Below are 18,263 nucleotides of genomic sequence, written 5' to 3'. Positions count from 1 at the left end.
GTTCTCCCCAAATTGTTGATTTCTGAATATGCAATTTGTGTCAGCTTTAATCCACTGGGCAGGCTGGTCTCCAGAGGGTGTAGTGTTCCTATCACGGACATGCAGTTCATTAAGAAGCTATCAGAGAATCCCCCAGGGAAAAATTTATACAGGATTGTCCACTTGCCCTGCAGTAACCGCGGGGACAAATGTCAAGGAGTCAGTGACAAAAGTGAGGGATTTGAGAGGAGTGCTCCTGCATACTTGGCAGTTCACAGCTGGCTTGGTCTGGGAGAGCAACGGGCTGGAATTGGTCCTGTTTTCTTCCCCCTCCTCTATTTAAGTACAAAAGAAATGGTTTTGCAGCCTTCCTCCTTGTTTTGTGTTTGCTAACTGGAGCAGTTTATGCCTTTTCAGTTACCCAAAGTCCTGTAGGAAGCTGCTGTTGTGTTTGGGTGGGAAGTGTGGGCAGGGGTGCAGGCACATGACAATTGAGGTGGCCTTTGTGGGTGACTAAAGAAAGGTGACATTCACTTAATCACCTTATTCTAGGTGGAAACAGTGTTTTTCAATTTTGCAAGATTAGAGAAGAACAGGAGAGGGAAATAAAAGGTGATTTTATTTGGGAGAAGACAGTTTAGGAGGGAAAAAGTTTTTCATAAGCTAAAAAGTGCCTACGTCTCTGGAAGGAAAACATTTTTTTTGTTTGATCCCCAGGACCAGTGATAAATGTGGTGGGGTGGGATGAAGTGTGCTTGGTTTTTTAGGCTGCAGCGAAGAGAGGAAGAAGATGGGCTTGTTTTTAAGAGATGGTGGAAGAAGGTGAATGGAGGAGGAAAACCACCTTGAGGTGGTGCATAGGCAGACAAGACAGCAGAGCGCTGCCCCAGGAGATGGCCATGCATGGCCTGGCTTAGAGCAAGCTGAGCTTTGGAGTGGCATTTCAAGCCCTTTTTCAAACAAACCCAAAAAATTGCTTCAGACAGGTCCTTGTATAAATAACTGTTGCTCCTTTTGTTCATCTGACTGGGTTAAACTGTTTATAAAAAATGATTTAGGAATGAGCTTTGATTTAGTCAGTCTGTTTAACTCAGAAATGCTCTTTGGATCTCTTAAAGGAATTTCTTTGATTGGAAGTTTGTAAGGTGCTTTTGTCTGGTTTGCTCTCTTCTTAAATGAATGTGTTAAATATACTTTGCCTGTTAAAGGAAAATCTTAATTTGCAATTTCCGTGTTTGCTCTCTCTTCAGAAAGTGCTTGTGGTTGTCTTTCTGAAGCCCTTGTCTGTTGACATGGTCTCAGTGGCTTTGCTTTTGTGAAGTGGCTGTGAGAACTGTCACTGGGCAAGGTCAGTGACTTGAGTTAGAACCTCCTACAAATGCAAAGCTTTGAGACTCCCTGGCCTCCGGAGAGGCTGCGTTGAGGATTTTGTGTCACTGCTCTTGAACTTCAAACACTGCTGCAGCAGCAGGTTTTTCTCCTCATTTGGCACACTGTAAATAAATCTGTGGGCAGGGGTTTAGTATAACTTTTCACTCAGATGCAGCACAAAAGTAGTTCAGAATGAAAAGGGGAGATTATAAAGGAGTTGTTTACAACAGTCTGTTGATCTTCTGACTTGCTTGTGTTGACTTCCTCATGCTCAAGCCCGGAATGGTGACAGTGCCATGGAGCAGAGTGTGCTTCCCTCGTTTTCCCCTGTTCCCCATACCCAGTGAGGATTTTGCCAGGTACTGCTGTGCGTGGGAACCCCAGCTCTTGATTTCCAGTACCATCATTGCCTCCTGTGAACTAACAGAATAGCTGTGAATTAAACCCACATGCATATCCAAGACCTGCCTTCGACTCCCAAAGGCATCTGACCCACAGGTGACATCTCAGCTGATGGGAAACCTCTGGGATACCACAGAGGGAGCAGCCTGGGCACAGCTGGAGCAGGAGCCAGATAAAGCAGCTCAAGGAATTGGGCAGCCCTGGCTGCAGGTCCAGCCTGGGCAGCTATGAAAGACAGGTTTGGTACAAAAGTAGGGGCTCTTTGCTTTGCACTGTGGCTGCCCCTCAGCAGTGCTGCCCGTGTCCTCTGTAACTTTGATGTTTAGCACAGAGAAGAAATTGGATAAAAAGCAGCTTTGTAAAGGGAACAGCCTTGTCAGGTGTAAATGTCTGATCTTGTACAAGTGAGTTCTCACTGAAGTGCAGCACCATCAAGGTGTGCACTATTAACATTTTAGGTTGCCACCTGCCCTGCTCCTGCCTGTGAAGATAACCTTTAAAAATTCCTGTACATAGGCTTAACTTTGTTTTCAGAGTATTTAAGCCACAAGATTAGAAGATATTTGAAGCCAACCCTGATGCTTTATTACACTGAAGGAGAACAGAAGTTTTTGAGCTTTAAATCTGACAAGATCTTTAGTGGCTTGCACATCCTTTTAGTTCCTCAGAAAAACCCAAAGCAAGCATCCAGGCCAGGGCTTATCTGCATGCAGCCAACAGCTCTGCTGAAGTCGGTAATGCAAAGTGGTTATTTCTGCAGTTCAACGGTGTCGAGTTTTTCAAATACCAAATACTTGCTTCACTTTTGCTCATCTGTTCCATCCCACTTCCCTTTCTCAATATCCAAGATTTAAATCCAGGCTAGCCTCAAACTCATTACAAAAAGTGTTGCCCTCTGGTAGTAATTTAGCATTATTTTTTATGGAGCCATACAAGGGTATAAAATGAATCCAGCAAATCGTAAAACTTGAATAGATGGAAACATCAAAAGTGGTATTAAGACTTTCACAGGTAAATTATTCAGTAATAATAATAATCCTGTTATACTTTTTGGTGTCTAGAATGGCAGTGGAGATGTACAGCATTCTGACAACTTGTGCCCTCACAGAGGTTTTTGTTGGGGTTTTTTGTTTGGTGTCTTTTTTTTTTTTAATAGAACTCTGTAAAACCAGCCCAGATGAGTCAAGCCTTAAAACCAGGGTTCAGCAAATAAGAATTTGGGAGCAATTTATGATGTAATGGGAAAATATGGCATCACATCTCTTCTTTGGGCTGCAGCATTTACTTGTGTGAGATATCGGAGCAGGAGTTTTGTCTGGAGAGAGCTCTGCCGTTGTCTGTGGGGAGGTTCTGGAAGACCAGGGGGTTCAGCACTGCTCCGTGTAAGGAGAAGCTGAGCTCTTGAGCATTTCAGAAGGCACTCAGTGACTGACTTGCTCCTGGCTTGTTCCTTTTTAGCCATGCTGGTGCTTGAATAGCTGTGGACAGTTTGTAACCCTGGGAATGCAGGTTTGGCATTCAGGATTGTGAAATGGCCGGACCCCAGAGTACTCATGTGACCTTGTACCTTTTCAGGATGGTTTTAATGCTCAGTATTGTGATTCTGCATCACATTCTCCAGCTGCAGCCTGCTGTCTCATGCTGTAGGTAGAAGGCAACTTCGAAAAATGTCATTTTTTCCTGCAACTCTGCTTCTCTGAAGGGCAGTACAGCCTTGGGGGGCAGCAGTGGAGGGGCTCCTGACCTTTGGGGGCAGAGCATCATCTGCTGGGACAGAGGGGTTGCCCAGAGCTGCTGAGCAGCCTCTGATGGCTGGATGTGGGAGAATCAAGTGGAAATTGAGACCTTCCTGCCTTTTGCTACTCCCCAGGCTCTCCATGTCACTAAAATCTTCCTTTAATCTGTGGCTTTGGCACATCACTGCATGGTACTAATAATTTATCCCTAGGATTCATGCAGGTTTCCTTAATACCATGCTCTGCTAACCTCTGCTATGCCTGGCTTCTGTGCCAGCAGTTGAACAAGCACAGAAGCTTAAATAAAGTGTAAAACAATGATTTCCATCCGTTATTTGAAACAGTTCATTTTCTCCTGCTTGCCAGGGAACTGGCAGTGTGATTGTTTGGGAATGAGGATGACTGCTCAACACTAGAGACTTAAAATTTACAGATAACTGTAATTAAGTGTCTGGGTCATCTCCTTTGTGCAGTTTATGTGTCTGTGCTGCCACTGAAGGTGATGAGCACGTTTGAAAGTTGCTGCCTTTGCCACACTTGAGAAGGTGCTGAGGCTGGAAACGCTGACAGTGCCAGCCCTGCTGGACAGATTCATGTTTTAAAAGCAGATAAACTGAGTGGGTTCTTTGTGCAAGATCAAAGGGAAATTGGATCGTCAGAGGCTGTTGGCTGCATAATGCTGACATCGTGTCTTGTTCATTAGGGCATAATTGGACAGTGTCCTTAAGGGATATGGATTTCTGTGGTCCACACTTTCAGCACAGGGCCCAGAACAGGAAGCAAGCTCAGATATACTCATTTATTGAAGTCCTTTGCTGTGCATAGGAAGTTTTTTACTTTGAGGCTTTATCTTTATTGTAAGAGGTGCATTTCAGCCGTGGAATGACTTGAGACATATGCTTTTGTAAGAATAGTATTCCTCTGTACTCCTACTGCTCCTCACTCTCTTTTCTCTGATATTTTGACAGTTTCAAGTATTTTTAATTTTAAGAATAGATTGCTAAATTAAGTTTTATACCCATCCTTTATCCTAAGCAGTGCAGTTTTCAGTTGGTGGCGCATCCTGTGGTATCACTGCTATCCTTGAATGGAGGAGCAACAGCAATAAGGCTCCTGTACACACAGGAAGATCTGATCTTCTATTTGAATATGCAGTATTTGGGTTTTGCTGACCTAGTGGCCATAAAATGGGAAAGCTTTTTCAACATTTTGATTTAAATTAGTAAAACATCACTCTTTTTTTCCAGTTATTTCATGGATTAATAGAAAAATAAAGTTTGTGAACATGTTCAAAACTCCTGAAATGCATGTCTAACTAACTGTGTTTTTCCTTTGCAGGATATTGTCTGGGGGTTAAACTCTTTATTTACTGTAAGTAAAGGAATATTTTGCATGTCCACTTTCCTTTTGCCTGCCTGGTTTAGTTTCAGCATCACCTAATGCCAACCCTGTGTGTTGCCTCTAAAAGTTTAGGTCTTTATTTTCCTTTGGCTTCAGTGGGTGTCAGACGAGTCTGAAATCAGTTTGTGCTTCTGTTTGTAGAACTCATCCAGACAGTCTAAAATGACAGCTTCTTATACATGGATTTTACTTTGGTTAGAAATATTAGGGGATGTTTTGATAACAGGTTATTTGGGATCTTCCACACAGTATGAAACTCCTGCTGATTTGCAGGAAATAAAAATTCATACTGCTCTGAGAAGGAATTGTGTTGGTGTTAGTCTTTAAAAGAATGCTATTTAGGAATTGATGACTGCCCTGCAGTCTCATTCCTGTTTTGAACACTCACATTCCTATTCAGGGGCCTTGGTATCTACCCACAGAGTTTGCATAAAACCTGATTTGTCACAGAACTTACGCGATTTTATTCAGGGATCGCATTTCCTCTCCGTTTTTTAAGGTTGATGGGAGCAAGGAACCTGTCATTGCAGGAGCACCTTGAAAATGGAGGAGAGGGCAGGAAGCTGCAAGAGGCAGGCAGGATGCAACAGCTGCTTTTGCCCTAGAGGTGGAGAGGGGCAAAGTCTTTACAAAGGTTACCTTTTTTAGGGATTCCTTTCCACAGCCATTGCTGCTGGGTAGAAGGGTCAGGAGAAAGCAAAGAGCAGCACTAACTTGGTGGCCACATTTGTCATTCTCTCTGGAGAGAGCCACCCCTGCCACTCCAGGGTAGAAGGAGGCTTGTATTTCCTGGCATCCAAAGGCTTGGTTTGTTTTTTCAACAGCTTCTTTGGTAAATTGATGTAAAAGTTTGGAGAGCATTTGCCTTTCCAACAAAAGTCAATTGCATTTCACAGTCAGTCTCCCTGTGTATGCCAAGTAACTGGAAGGAAGCAAAATCCTCTGGGGGCTTTCAGGGGCAGAGCTGCACATGAAAATATTGGGCAAAGAGCTGCAGAGAGGGGTGGTCATGCATAGGAGGCCACGGGGATTTGTCATGGCTGGTAAGAGCTGTGCTTCCCTCCTGGATTTCCCTCACACCCGGCTTCTTGAAAATAATTCGGCTTTGAAAAGTTGGCACTGGGATCATGCTGGTCTGGCAGACCCATGAGGGGTTTTATTGAAGGAAGTGAATGAAAATGAGGTGGGCTGGTGTCCTGATTTGAGTGAAACATGGAGTTTGCTGCTTGAGGATGAGTCGGGGACTGCCAGGAGCCTTTCACATTGTGGTACAGTGGTATTTTACTCTTAACACAGGCTGACCTTAGATCGGGGCTGCAGGCAGAACGGGGGCCTTGTGATTCAGTGTTATTTCTAGTGATGATTCCTCTTCTCCATTGTTTCTAACCCTAGACCCTTTCTCCTTCCAAAATTAATATTTGAGATTAAACTGAGAGACGTGAGGTTTGTTGTGACTATTTCTGCTCCCTGACCCCACATGTCTGTCGTTCTCGAGGTCTTTGCACTCCTTTTCCTCCAGGCACTGTTTTTCCCAGAGCACTAAAACTTCCCTGTCAGGCTCCAGGTTACATAGCTTCTTCACAGAGAGAATTAAATTGCTTTTCTATGGATGTGGCATTAGGGAAACTAATACTTTATCAGCACAGTGTTTGCAGAAGTATTTTTTAAAGGTTTACTTTGCCCTCAAACAAAAATCAGCAGGAATTGTGCCTCTTGAAAGTTTGAATGTTCCTCCAAAATTTAGCTTAAAACTGTTTTCCAATGGAAATGCATTTGCTTACAGGGAGAAGTGGCTTGGGGCCCTATGTGGCCCATACCAGCAGGGTTCAAGTGCCTTGGTGCAGTTGTCATTTATAATTGTCCTGTGATTTGGTTTCCAATTTTCAAACTCATTTGCATTTACCTTTGGCAGGGACACCACCAAGGTAGTGATTAAGCACTACTCTTGCTGCCCTGTTTGCTTTGTTCCATCATCTTGTTCATAAGGGCTTTGGGCTCCTTGTGATGCAGTGAGTGGGAGCCCTGCAATGTTCTCTCTGTCTCTTTTCTAGGATCTTTTGAATTTTGACGATCCTTTGAATATTGAGGCTGCAGAGCATCATTTGCGTGACAAGGTGAGTCAGTGGTTTATTTAAGGCACGTTGTTCCTAAACAAATACACATTCTGTACTCAGCAGTTCCCAGACAGTCCTTTTAGAGTGGTGGAGCTGCTGCTTGAGGCAGTCAAGTGACTCATTGTATCAGCACCCAGTTATTCAAACAAAAAGTGCTTTCTGTGGGAAAGCAAACTCCACACAGTGGTGTTAGTCACCATATGCTGGGATTGTGGACCATAATGTGGTCACAGCCCCAAAATAGATTATCTTCTCCTTCTTGTGTCTGAGATTTCCCCTGAAGCTGTGCGTGTTCTGTGCAGCAAGCTGGTGGTGAGTTGGTTTGGCATGGTGATATGAGTGACCTTTACCTTAGAAGACATGTGAAAAGATCCGCTCTTTCTCTGTCCAAAGGCAGCTTTTTTATTCAGACCTCTTCCATGTTGCATCTATTTATGAAGCCAGGAGAAATCTGGGCAAGTTTCAAGAACAGGAATGGGAATTTCTCTTTTCTTTTTACTGATCCTAATTTTCATGTGTGTATTATGGACTGGGCAAAGCAGAACACGGTCTGGATTAGTGGCCTGGTCAGCATATATGAGATGTACTGCTCACCTGTGAACAAAAGTGCCAATTTCTCCTTTGTATCCATCTCCAAAATTCCATTGTGTTACACTACACAGATTTATTCCTCAAGCACATGGAACTCACACTCAGTATGTTCAAGATCTCTTGTTCTAATTAAACTCTTCTGACACTTTTGTTGAAGTTAACCTTTAAGATTGAAGAAAGCTTCCAGGTAAGCGAGTGTTGATTTGAAGAGTTCATTGAAAATACAGTCAGGCAGTGTACCTAATTTATCTCATTTTTTCAAGAGGAAGTACCAGGGTGGCAAGTTATCTTTCTAGCTATTTTTTGATTTATGAGATTTTGTAGCTATTCTGGTATTCATCAGTGTTTGCAGGGCTGAGATGAGAACATAAGGCTAAGCTGGAAAACATTGTCTAGAAACCTCCCCTGGAAGAGAGGAGGTTTTGTGATTTTGTTGTATCATGGAATCACAGAATGGTTTGGGTTGGAAGGGACCTTAAAGCCCATCCCATTCCTCCCCATTCCTGGCCTCAGGTGGTTAAAATGGTTATCCTGCACCTCTCAGCCTCATTGAGAAATTGGGAATCTTAGGAATCCACAGAAAGGAAACTGTTACCTGATTTAAAAAACACACCTCCCTCAAAACCAGAGGTGAGCACTCAAAAATAGGTACTGCTACACTAATTGCATGGAAGTTGTTTGAAGAAGTGAAAAGGAAGTTGAGTGGATTTTTTGACAGTCTTCTAAATTACAATTTTTTTGGAACAAACATTTTTTATTTATTAAACTCTTAGCAGTCTCAAAAGCATCTGTAAAATTCATATTATGCCACTTTAATTTTTTTTATTTTTGAGCATATCTGAATTTAGTGTAGGTGTTTCATTGATAGCGACAGCACCAGGTAGGGCTGGATTTTCTGTAGCGTGTTTTGTGGTGACATCAAAAAAACCCAATGATGCCTTTGTGGAGAGAATGAATAATGCAAGGAAGAGAAAAAGCTGCAGTTGCAGCCTGAGTTGTTTTTTTTGCTTCCCTCTGGCAGAGATGTCATATTTTATATAAACACTTTGTTGTGGAGTCAGACTGCTGTGGTCCCATCCTGGCTCTTAGGAAATACTTGCAATGCCCAATAGGATTAAGTATGGGAATGCCAATTAGTTTTCTTTCCTCTGAGATTTGTTTCCATGTGTAATACAATTATGCAAACAGTGTATATGTAATATATGCTTGCATGTACAATATCTATATGAACAGATGTGCAAATGCATCCGTACAGAAATAGTTCTGTACACAAGCATCTGTGTCCAGCAGATCCTGCAGGGGAATCCTGGGAGTGTGGGAGTGTGTGGTGTGTGACAGCCAAACCACTGGACCTCGGGTTGCCTCCTGTGGTTCTCCCAGGGGAGATGACTCAGGATTTCACTGATGTCCCTTTAGATTTGAAATCCTGGCATTCCTTTGCTGACATTCCAGGCTGAGCCTGGCTGCCTGAGAGGGTAACAGCTAATCCATGCCTTGCCTGTGGTTATTGAGAGCTGAGGCTGGGGTTTGGTCAGTTCCCAGTTACCATAAATGACTCCTGCCTTGCAGATGCTGGAAAAAGTCACATCAGATATAGCAAATCCTTACTGCTGATTCTTGGGAAACAGCTGTGCTGGGAATGTTTCTGTTAGATCATGCTGGAAGGGACAGTTATGATCCCTTCCTCTGTAAGGCACCTCTCCTTTTTGCATTAAATCAGTGGTGTATAACTGAGCACGTCGTTGTAGCTTCTGGAAAAGCAGCCTTGTTCTAGGATGTAAAATGATACAAAATTCAGAGCTCGAGTTCTGTAATTGATTGCTTTATTAACCTGTCTTACCTGAGATGTGTGTTAGTGCAGCTTCAGCTTCCAGCCCTCCAGGACCTCCTTTAGCTCCAGGAAGGAGCTCTCAGTTACTGATCTTGTTCCTTTGCAGCTTCCTTCAGCCAGTGAGCATCAAGTCACTTTTACAAATTATTTTTTAAAATAAGTATGATGGTTTATGCAGCTTTAGTCATTCTGCAGTTCTCCCACACACACCTTGCCAGGTAATTTTTCGGAAGGCTGTACAACAAATTTGGGCAGAATCTTCAACATCTGTTTTCACAAATGCTGGACACTGTGGTGCCCACGTTGCTCTGCAGTTGAGTCACAGTCACTGAAGAAATCATCCTCTCTCAGTGTAGAGCTCAATAAATAAGAATAAAAAGATGATTGATGTCTTTCTATGTAAGCTAAGCAGGGAGTTTCCCAACACTCAGTCTTCTCACACTGATATAATCTCAGCAGTTTAGTGCTGTGAGTTTTCTTGCTGAATTTAAAGAAGCTCTTGCTAATTAATGAGCTTGGACCGCTCTGCATTTAGCACAGAAGTTAGTCTGTCAGTAGTTACGTGCATGGCCAGAGCCATTAATTTTCAGTCAGGTAAATTCCATGGATTCTAAAGCAATGAGCAAGTGTTTAAGTTTTAATGACTACTCACGTAGAAATGATGTGCTAAAAATTGTAGGATTTGCTGGTTTTTATACAGCAAACACACAGAGCTTTACTGATTTGTTCTGTGGCAGCCAGGTGGGCCAAACACTGAAACAACAGGGATAGAACTTGGCAATAGAAATCCAAGTGAGCTTAGTGCCTCAGGACTTGTGTATTCCTCATGCAGAGGTGCTGTGGGTGCTGTGTCTGGGATTTGTTAGCTGAAATCAAGGAAATATTTTCCATATGTCCATCTGTCATGGGTGGTTTGGGATGCTGCCCCAGGACATAGCGATTCGCCGGGATCCTTAAAAGCCCTTACATTTCCTAGTGGTGTTCACTTCTGCCAAAAAACAATTCAAAGCTATGTGTACAACATGCAACAGAAGATTCATTGCATGCTTCGTGTGGCTTAAAGTAGAAGTGGTGCTCCAAGTTTTCTTTAGATTTCTTCCTCACCCAGGCCTGCTGTGTCAAGAACCCTAATGCTGTGTCCTATTTTACTTCTATTTTTACCCTGTATTTGGTGCAATTCAAGCAAACTTTTGTCATTTACTTTTTCATCCATGTGATCTGCACTTGTTTCCGTAGTAGGAGAAGAGCTGAGTAACATCTCCCTGCGTTGTTTTCCTGCACAATCTTTCCATCTTAGAGGAACCCATCTGTCAGCATTCAGTGCTTTGTGCTGTGTCCTTGTGAAAGACTATGGTGGATTGCACTTGACAGGGAGCTTTTCTTCCCCCATGTGAAAATCCAGCTTATCATATTTACCTGCAGCTCTGAAGTGCCAGAACTGAGAAATGTAATGGGGATAAGCGTGTTGTTGCCAAGGATCCACTTCGAACACAAGCTTTTTTTACTTAATTCAGTGAGCCCTGATTTTATTTGCATCCTCCTTGGAAAGCAGCATTTAATGCTGAATTATTTTGCATAGGTTTGTGTGGAGGAGTTTGGCTCTGAATTGACTTCTGCAATTCTTTTTTTAATTTTTTGTTTTGTTTTGTTTTAATTAAAGGTTTCTCTGGGTGGTAGAGAAAATAAGGTTTGTATTTCAGGATTATTTCTGTGGAGATGGATTTATGAAGTTCATGGTGTTACGGAATCCGAAGCTGCCTCTTAAGGTTTCCTCTTAGGATTGTAATTGCCCTGCATAGCCTCAGTTCTTTAGGAAACTTGGCTTAAAAAACTCAGTCCCTCCTCGCAATTGCTTTTGGTCTTTGGAGATTGTTCTAATGAGTCTTGTGGGATTAATGTTCTCCTAAAATTACTTGAGGACTGTCGCCTTGTCTTCACTAGTGAGAGAGCACTGATCTAATTCCATTAGAAATTCCATCGATAATTAGGAACAGTTGCTGAGGATGTATTTCACTGAAGAGTTTTTATAACATTTCATAATTGTGGGCAGTTTTTTAGAGTCCTTAAACACCAAACAGTTCAGAATTTTTATAGAAGAGTCTTAATTTCTCAAGCATTGCCCAGAACAGCTGTGGCTGCCCCATTCCTGGAAGTGCCCAAGGGCAGGTTGGATGGAGCTTGGAGCAGCCTGGGCTAGTGGAAGGTGTCCCTGCCCATGGCAGGGGGTGGAATGGGATGAGCTTCTGTCTTGGTTTGAAAGACAGGTGTCTGTCAAGGAAGGCAGGAGCCTCCCTTGAAATGGAAAATGCAACCCCTTTCCCTCCAAATTATTGTAATTTTGAAATAAAGGGGCTTTCAGGCAAAGGTATGATGAATAGGAATAACAGTTCTTCACTATTATTTATCTATATGTGTATAACCAGTCAAACAAACAACAATAACTCTGGCAGTAACAGCAAACACAAACCCAGTGCCAGCCTTCTCGGCTGTCGGGCCCTTTCCCCTCGGGTGCAGTTCCGCTCGCAGCCGGCAGGGGCGCTGGCGGCTCCCGGTGAGCAGGGCAGGTGCCATGGTTCTGTGGAAGCCGTGATCCTGTAGGAAGGGGCTGCTCTTCCTCGGAAGGTCCAGTGGTGGCTCTGTAGCTCCTGTCCCCCAGGAATCCAGTGGAAAGGGTTTTCTGTGGTTATATCAGATTATATCCACGATGGAATGCTTGGTTCCTCCCTCTGGGTGGAGCATCTCACAATGGGGTAATGAGTCATGAGGCCAGGTGTTGGTGGGCTCATCAACAGAAGATAGTCTGGAGGGAGTTATCTCTGAGGGCATTGATGAGCCATTAATTGGAAAGATAGTCCAGAGGGAGGAGGAAAGGAAACACTGCCCCACCTGTTTTCAACAGAATACACTGCAACCCAAGACAGCTTCCAACCCAAACCAGTGTGGAATTCTATGAAACCCCCGACGTGACAAAGTGTCAGTGCCTGGGCCAGATACCTCCTGAGAACAGGTGAGCCATGGAAAGAGAAGGTTGTCAGCAAGTAAGTAATGAAAGTAACAAACAAACACAGATTTTCTGTAGAAGATCTTCAGGCATCCCTTTGGAAACACACTAAGTTGAATTCCCCCTAGATTGTCCCTTTGCATCAAAAACTGTCATTGCCCAGCACAGCCTCCTCAGTTCTGGACCCTCCAGAAACAAGCAACAGTTTGGGATTGTAAAACTTGTTTCACCAAGAGTGATTTCCTCCTTGTTGGTTTGGGTTTGGTTTTTTTTTTTTTTTTCCCCCCCCAGACATTTAAAGTCTGGTGTGGGAAGCACATCTCAAAGTAGAAAGGGGTTCCTGTCCCTTGTGTCTCACCTCAGGTTTTATCAAACACTAATCTGGGAGGCTGGTGCTTTCTTTTTCCAGTTATTCCCCAGAGTGTTAAATACGGGAGCTGGCATATCTGTGATCTTTTATCTCTGCTGAAGTTTGGAGTGATTTTGTCCTTGGACTTGTGGTGCCTTTAGACAGCTAAAGAGTCCCAGAGCTCGCTGCCTCTGTGTCATTTCAGATCTGATCCTTCTAAAGACTCTTCCAAAATAATGTCCTGGCCAGCTGTACTTTTATCCTCTTGGCTTTTTATTTCTGTGCTTATACATAATAAGGGCATAATTACATTTGGGTTTAAGCTTTTCTTCAAAATCCATTTCTCTGTGTAGCTGAAGAAAAGCATTTGAAACTAAATAATGCCTTCAGATTTGGATTCTGCTTTATCTCTTGCCATTGATCATGTTGAAGTTACTTTTCTTCTCTTAATGTAATTTCCTGTCTCAGGAGATCAGTCTGTTTGAAATGCTCTTTGATATGTCAGAATGAAAATCATGATATAAATGCCAGTGTGCCACAGGTGTGTTGGATCCTCTAAGCAGGCAAACTAACAAAAAATTCAGCTTGGAAGTTTAGGGAAAAAGTATGCATTATCTCTATTTCTTCCTCAGATCTTCTGGTTTAAAGTAATTAATTTAAGTGATCTTACAGTAGCTTCTTTGTTTCTCTGTTGTACCTGCTCTATCTTTGTTATCATTTTTATGTCAAAGGCGTATTTGAATATTTAGCTCCTGCAGGGATTCTTCCTGTTCAGAAGACATCAGGTCTTTTCCTTGCACTTCCTTACCTCCAAACTGCTTAGATTCTGCTTTTGTTTTCAGTTTATTTTTGGCTTAGTTCCTTGAGGCTGAAATCTCTCTGGGAATTAGAAATATTATCCACTGATCTGTAGTGATTGTTGGCCAATTTGGGTGCAAAGCAGCTTGTTCAGATAGCAGTCGCCAAAATTGTCCAAGATTCTCTAAGACATTTTGATACAAAACACTTAGAGTATATAAAATATAGTAAATAAAATTTCATGGTTTGTGGATGCTGCATCCTGTCACTGTACATTTCAGAGGAGATCTTATTTGGGTAAAAAGCATGAGAAATAGCTGTAAACAAGCATTTTATTTTCCAGGTAATTGTGGATAATCTGTGTTTCTATGATGGGTAGTAGTCCTTGAAGAAACTGAGAACAATTGAAATGGTTTTCTTTTGCAGAGTATTCCAAAGCACGTGGATGGGTCAAAAATCAAATACCAGCTCTCTATTACCCAAGTTTATATCGTGTTTCTTTATTGGATTAGATCCAGGGAATGCATTCCAAGGGTTTTTAATGGCAAACTACTTTCTTCAGTGTCTTCCCTGAGGGATTTTTAAGAAATAATGCTCATTTAATTCATTCAGGCATTATTTTCAGCCCAGTTCTCTTTGTCAGACTTTTCACCCTTGCTGTCGGCGATTGAATCTCAGACCCAGAGCGGCAGGGAATCCGAACCATTTATTCAAAGCAGTGAGTTGGTTTTATACACTTTTCCAAGGCACAGTATTTCCTTATGTGACCTATCCCATGTTGCCACATCAGCAACACACTTTCCAAATGTCCTTCTATGGGGTGATCACTCGCTGTTCACTCATCTGCCAGCTCCCGGCAGGCTCCTCTCCGTAGGGCTCTGCCATGTGACACCTCCTCCCGCCAGGGTCCTGTGCAAAGCCTCTCTGTGCTCCTTTGTGCTGCCATGTGCCTCTGCAGGCAGGTTTTACAGCTCACAACCCAATTCTACCTTATAATTTCCCTACCTTGCAAATGGTTTCCCATCACAGCCAGCTGGAAGTGTTTCCAAACATACTCTTGTAAAATTCTGTATTCAAACAGTGACAGTGATATATGAAGATTTTTGGTAATTGCTGTTAACGTTTTTTAAGCTCAAATGTCAAAAGTTGAGTGATGACTCAAGGCAGCTGAAAAATTTGCCTTAAAAAGAGAAAATCTATCAAAAACGTTTACTTGAATTTAATTTCATGTAGTCTTAAAAAATATATTTATATTATTATTGTGTTTGAGCTGGTGCTAGAGGAGAGGAAATGTGCTGGGTGTGCAAGGTGCTCATAAAGCGTGAACATTTAGAGCTGAATTCTTTTTAAGGGGTTAAAAAAAATGAAAGTATCAAAGTTTGACCTCTTGAACATGGCATGAAGGAGTGGTAAATCAGCAATAAACAAAATTTTCTGGATTTGTTTTTTTTTTTTTTTTTCTGGCACTGTGCTGGTGCTTGACTTCAAGGATTGCCTTGGTTAGCCCTGCATTCATTTTGACAAGGTAACTGGAGAAAAGGGGGTTGGTTACAGCCAAGTGAAGTGTTGTCAGGGAGTGGGGCTTTTCCATGGACTCCAGCCCTGTGTTGGCAGACTCAGAAGGAACTTATCTGAAAACTTCAGCTTGTCATCATGTCCTGCCTGCCTTGTCAGGAGTGTGAATAATTCAGTAACAAAAGCTGCAAAGCCTGAATAATTTTTGTCTGCTGTCTTGAAAGATCCTTGTTTCAGTAGTAAAACATTTACCATGTAACCTCCAAATTACTTTCCATGTGATATCATAATGTCATAGAGTGGTTTGGTTTGGAAGGAACCCTCGAGACCATTCAGTTCCACCCCCTGCCGTGGGCAGGGACACCTTCCCCTATCCCAGATTGCTCCAAGCCCTGTCCAGCCTGACCTTGGACACTTCCAGGGATGGGGCAGCCACATTAATTTTGGCAGATTTTGTACTATGTCTTAGCACTGGAAAAAAATCAGACTATTTACAAGTTATGCGGGAGCAGTTTAACAGCCCTGTCTGTTCAGAGCCCTTTAATCAAGCATCCCCCTCCCTGGGTTTCCTCATCTGGGAGTATCATAAGGATGGTGGTTAGCGCATGACTCCTTCTCCGAGTAGGTAGAGCTCTCCTCTGTGTCAGCTCATGGTCAGGCACTCCATGTGCTTGGATTACAGATACTTATCCTGGAGGATTGGGCAATTGCTTTTACTGTGTTGTATTTGGCTGCATCAACAGAAATAAGTTTTAATGGTGCTGCTGACCAGAAGAGCCTGTTGGGCTGTGTGCTCCCCAGCAGTGAAATGTGAGCTGCAGGGAGCTGGGTTTCTTGCATTCCTGCGCCATCTAACTCTGCTGGGGTATTAACTTATCCCTGAACTCAAAATCAGCCCCTTTCTCTTCCCCAGCCCTTCCAGTGCTTGGTGCAGAAAACAACAGCTGCTTGGGATTCTTTTGTAGCATTGAGCATATGAACCCTGGGCTGAAGTCCCTCTGGAAAAAAAATGGGGATTACATTTGATAGGGGAAAGAGTAAACCACGTCTGGGCAAATTTTGAATATTCCTGTTTTTCATATTCTCTGAAATTTCACTGATGTCTGCCAGCAGAGTTTAAATATGTAGATAATGCTGAAAGATTTAACAGGTGGCAACAAAGATGATCCTTTGGTTTAAGGTTCTTAATTGCTTCATCAGGAACAAAAATTGATGTTTTACCACTGCAGATTTGGGTTTTTTCTCCATTAGCTACAGGCAAGCCGAGCTTTTCACCTTGTCTTGATTTTCCTTATGGTGTTCAATAGTACCTGTAAGTGATTTCATTTTGATGTCTTATATTATAAACTGAAAAATGGGTTTAAACAAAAATAGGTGGCTTTTGTATTTTCGGTATTGTGAAGTGGTTAATGTTGGTTTGCTCTAGAATTTGTAGGTTTGACACTTAGGTTTGTGTGAATAGAATAGGATCTGATGTTCCCAAATTGCAGTGCTGGCTGACCAAACTAAATTTAAATGATGGAGAGCTGTTGTGGTGCTTGGTACTATGTTGATGAGAATTGGAGTGTTGTGGAGAGGGAAATGATTCACCCCCAGTAGGACAATAGAGCAGTGGGAGGCTGGGCATTCATTTGGATCATCTTAGCCTGGATTAATACCCTGACATTTAAATTGCATTCAGTTTCTTATCCTTTCCCTGCATGTCCCAGTCTTGCTGTAATGTTCCTACACAGACAACCCTTCTCACCTGTTTTATCTCTGCTCTGACAAGTTCACTTTTGAAGGAGTAAATACAGACCACTTTCCTCTGCTGTGCTGCCCTTTGTATGTGCAGGTGCCAAAGGCTCCCATTCCACAGATAAGCTTAAGTGCACAAGGGAAGAAGCAACCAGTTTTTAAATCTTGACATTCTGCTTTGTATTTTTTTTATCTGCCTGCAACATAAATCCTTTTTCTGGCTGTCAGAACTGAGGTTGGCCTGTGGCTTAAATCAGCACTGGGCTGCACTGGCTGCAGTCACAGCTGAGTCTCTCATCCCAGGGCTTTTCTCTCTTACATCTCGGAAACTTCAACCCTACAGGCTTGTGATAAAGAGAGTGAAGAATGTTTGGCAAGGAACTCAGTGCAATACCGAGGTCTGAGTCGCTGACAGTGTCAGATTTGGGTGGATAAGCCACCCTTCCCTGAGGAGCCTCTGGCACTGCCTGAGACTGACAAAAAGAGGCTTCACCAGGGTTTTTGAAACTATTCTCCTTGTGCTGCTCAGGAGAGAGTTGCTCTTCATGGTTGGCAGTGGCTTAGGATGCGTGGCCACTCATCCATGATATATTTGCTGTATTCTACTGGCAATCCCAGCTGTAATTCCTGGGCCAAAAGGAAGTTTTCTCCCATGTGTGATTAAAGTCTATGGCCATCTTTTTAAAAATAGAAGCAAAGGCTGTCATCAGGAGGGTAATATCCTGAACAAGGCATTATAGTACAGAGAGCTGCTGAAATATGTGAAAAGGAAAAGAAGGTTTTTGCCTTACCCTTAGAAGCAATCAATTTAATGTAATTAATGTGAATTATTGTACGTGGGGAGAGATTCAGAACTGCAGGGCACTTCAGGTTTAAAGTAAATTTTTGATTTTACTTTTCTACAGTTCTATCCAACTGTAGAAGTGCAGTTGGATAGGGGAAGGAGGGGAATCCCTCCATATAGTATAAACTAAACAATCCAGTCTTGAATATACTGAAATACAAGATAACAGCAATTAGTTGTAGAACAGAAGAATTTCTGTGGAGCTGAGGGTGGAGGAAATACTGAGTTGACAAGGCTGATGTTTTCCTCCTCCATACCCCAAGACTAAAAATTATCCTTTTAACAAAATGTTCCTGTGTTTGGTGTGTCACTGTCGCGTGGAGAGATGTGTCAGCCCAGTGCCACCGTTGCTTTTAAAGCATTTCTGTTTTCTATCCTTTCACTTCTCTGATGAAAGTTGGATATCTGTCAGTCTGATAATCTTGAAACAGCAGCAGAATAATTTGAAGAAATACAAAATTATGGATAATGATGAAAGCTAGGAGCCTCTGGAAAACTTGGCAAGGCAGCTGTCAGGTTGCATGAAAATAATCTTGTGTTTTAATGTAATGCAAGTTAAAGGACGTGATAGAAACATTTCTTTCTTGTTCATGG

At 42.5% G+C, this 18,263-nt stretch overlaps 1 protein-coding gene across 2 annotated transcripts in view; it reads left to right on the top strand.

Moving 5' to 3' along the window:
* UBE2F (ubiquitin conjugating enzyme E2 F (putative)) overlaps positions 1-18,263 on the top strand; it is a 56,393-nt gene that overhangs the window by 28,090 nt on the left and 10,040 nt on the right. The window contains exons 8-9 of one of the 2 annotated variants that reach the window (XM_032114460.1): positions 4,827-4,859; positions 6,941-7,003. The exons of the other annotated variant lie outside the window; for it this stretch is intronic. Coding sequence (XP_031970351.1) covers positions 4,827-4,859; positions 6,941-7,003 — 96 coding nt within the window. The remainder of the gene's footprint in view (positions 1-4,826; positions 4,860-6,940; positions 7,004-18,263) is intronic. 2 annotated transcript variants of the gene reach the window in all.

The sequence above is a fragment of the Corvus moneduloides genome, chromosome 7 (assembly GCF_009650955.1).
Source record: "Corvus moneduloides isolate bCorMon1 chromosome 7, bCorMon1.pri, whole genome shotgun sequence".
Classification (NCBI taxonomy): Eukaryota; Metazoa; Chordata; class Aves; order Passeriformes; family Corvidae; genus Corvus; species Corvus moneduloides.
Note: the sequence above shows the minus strand (reverse complement) of the source record. Positions and strands in the feature narration are given on the sequence as shown.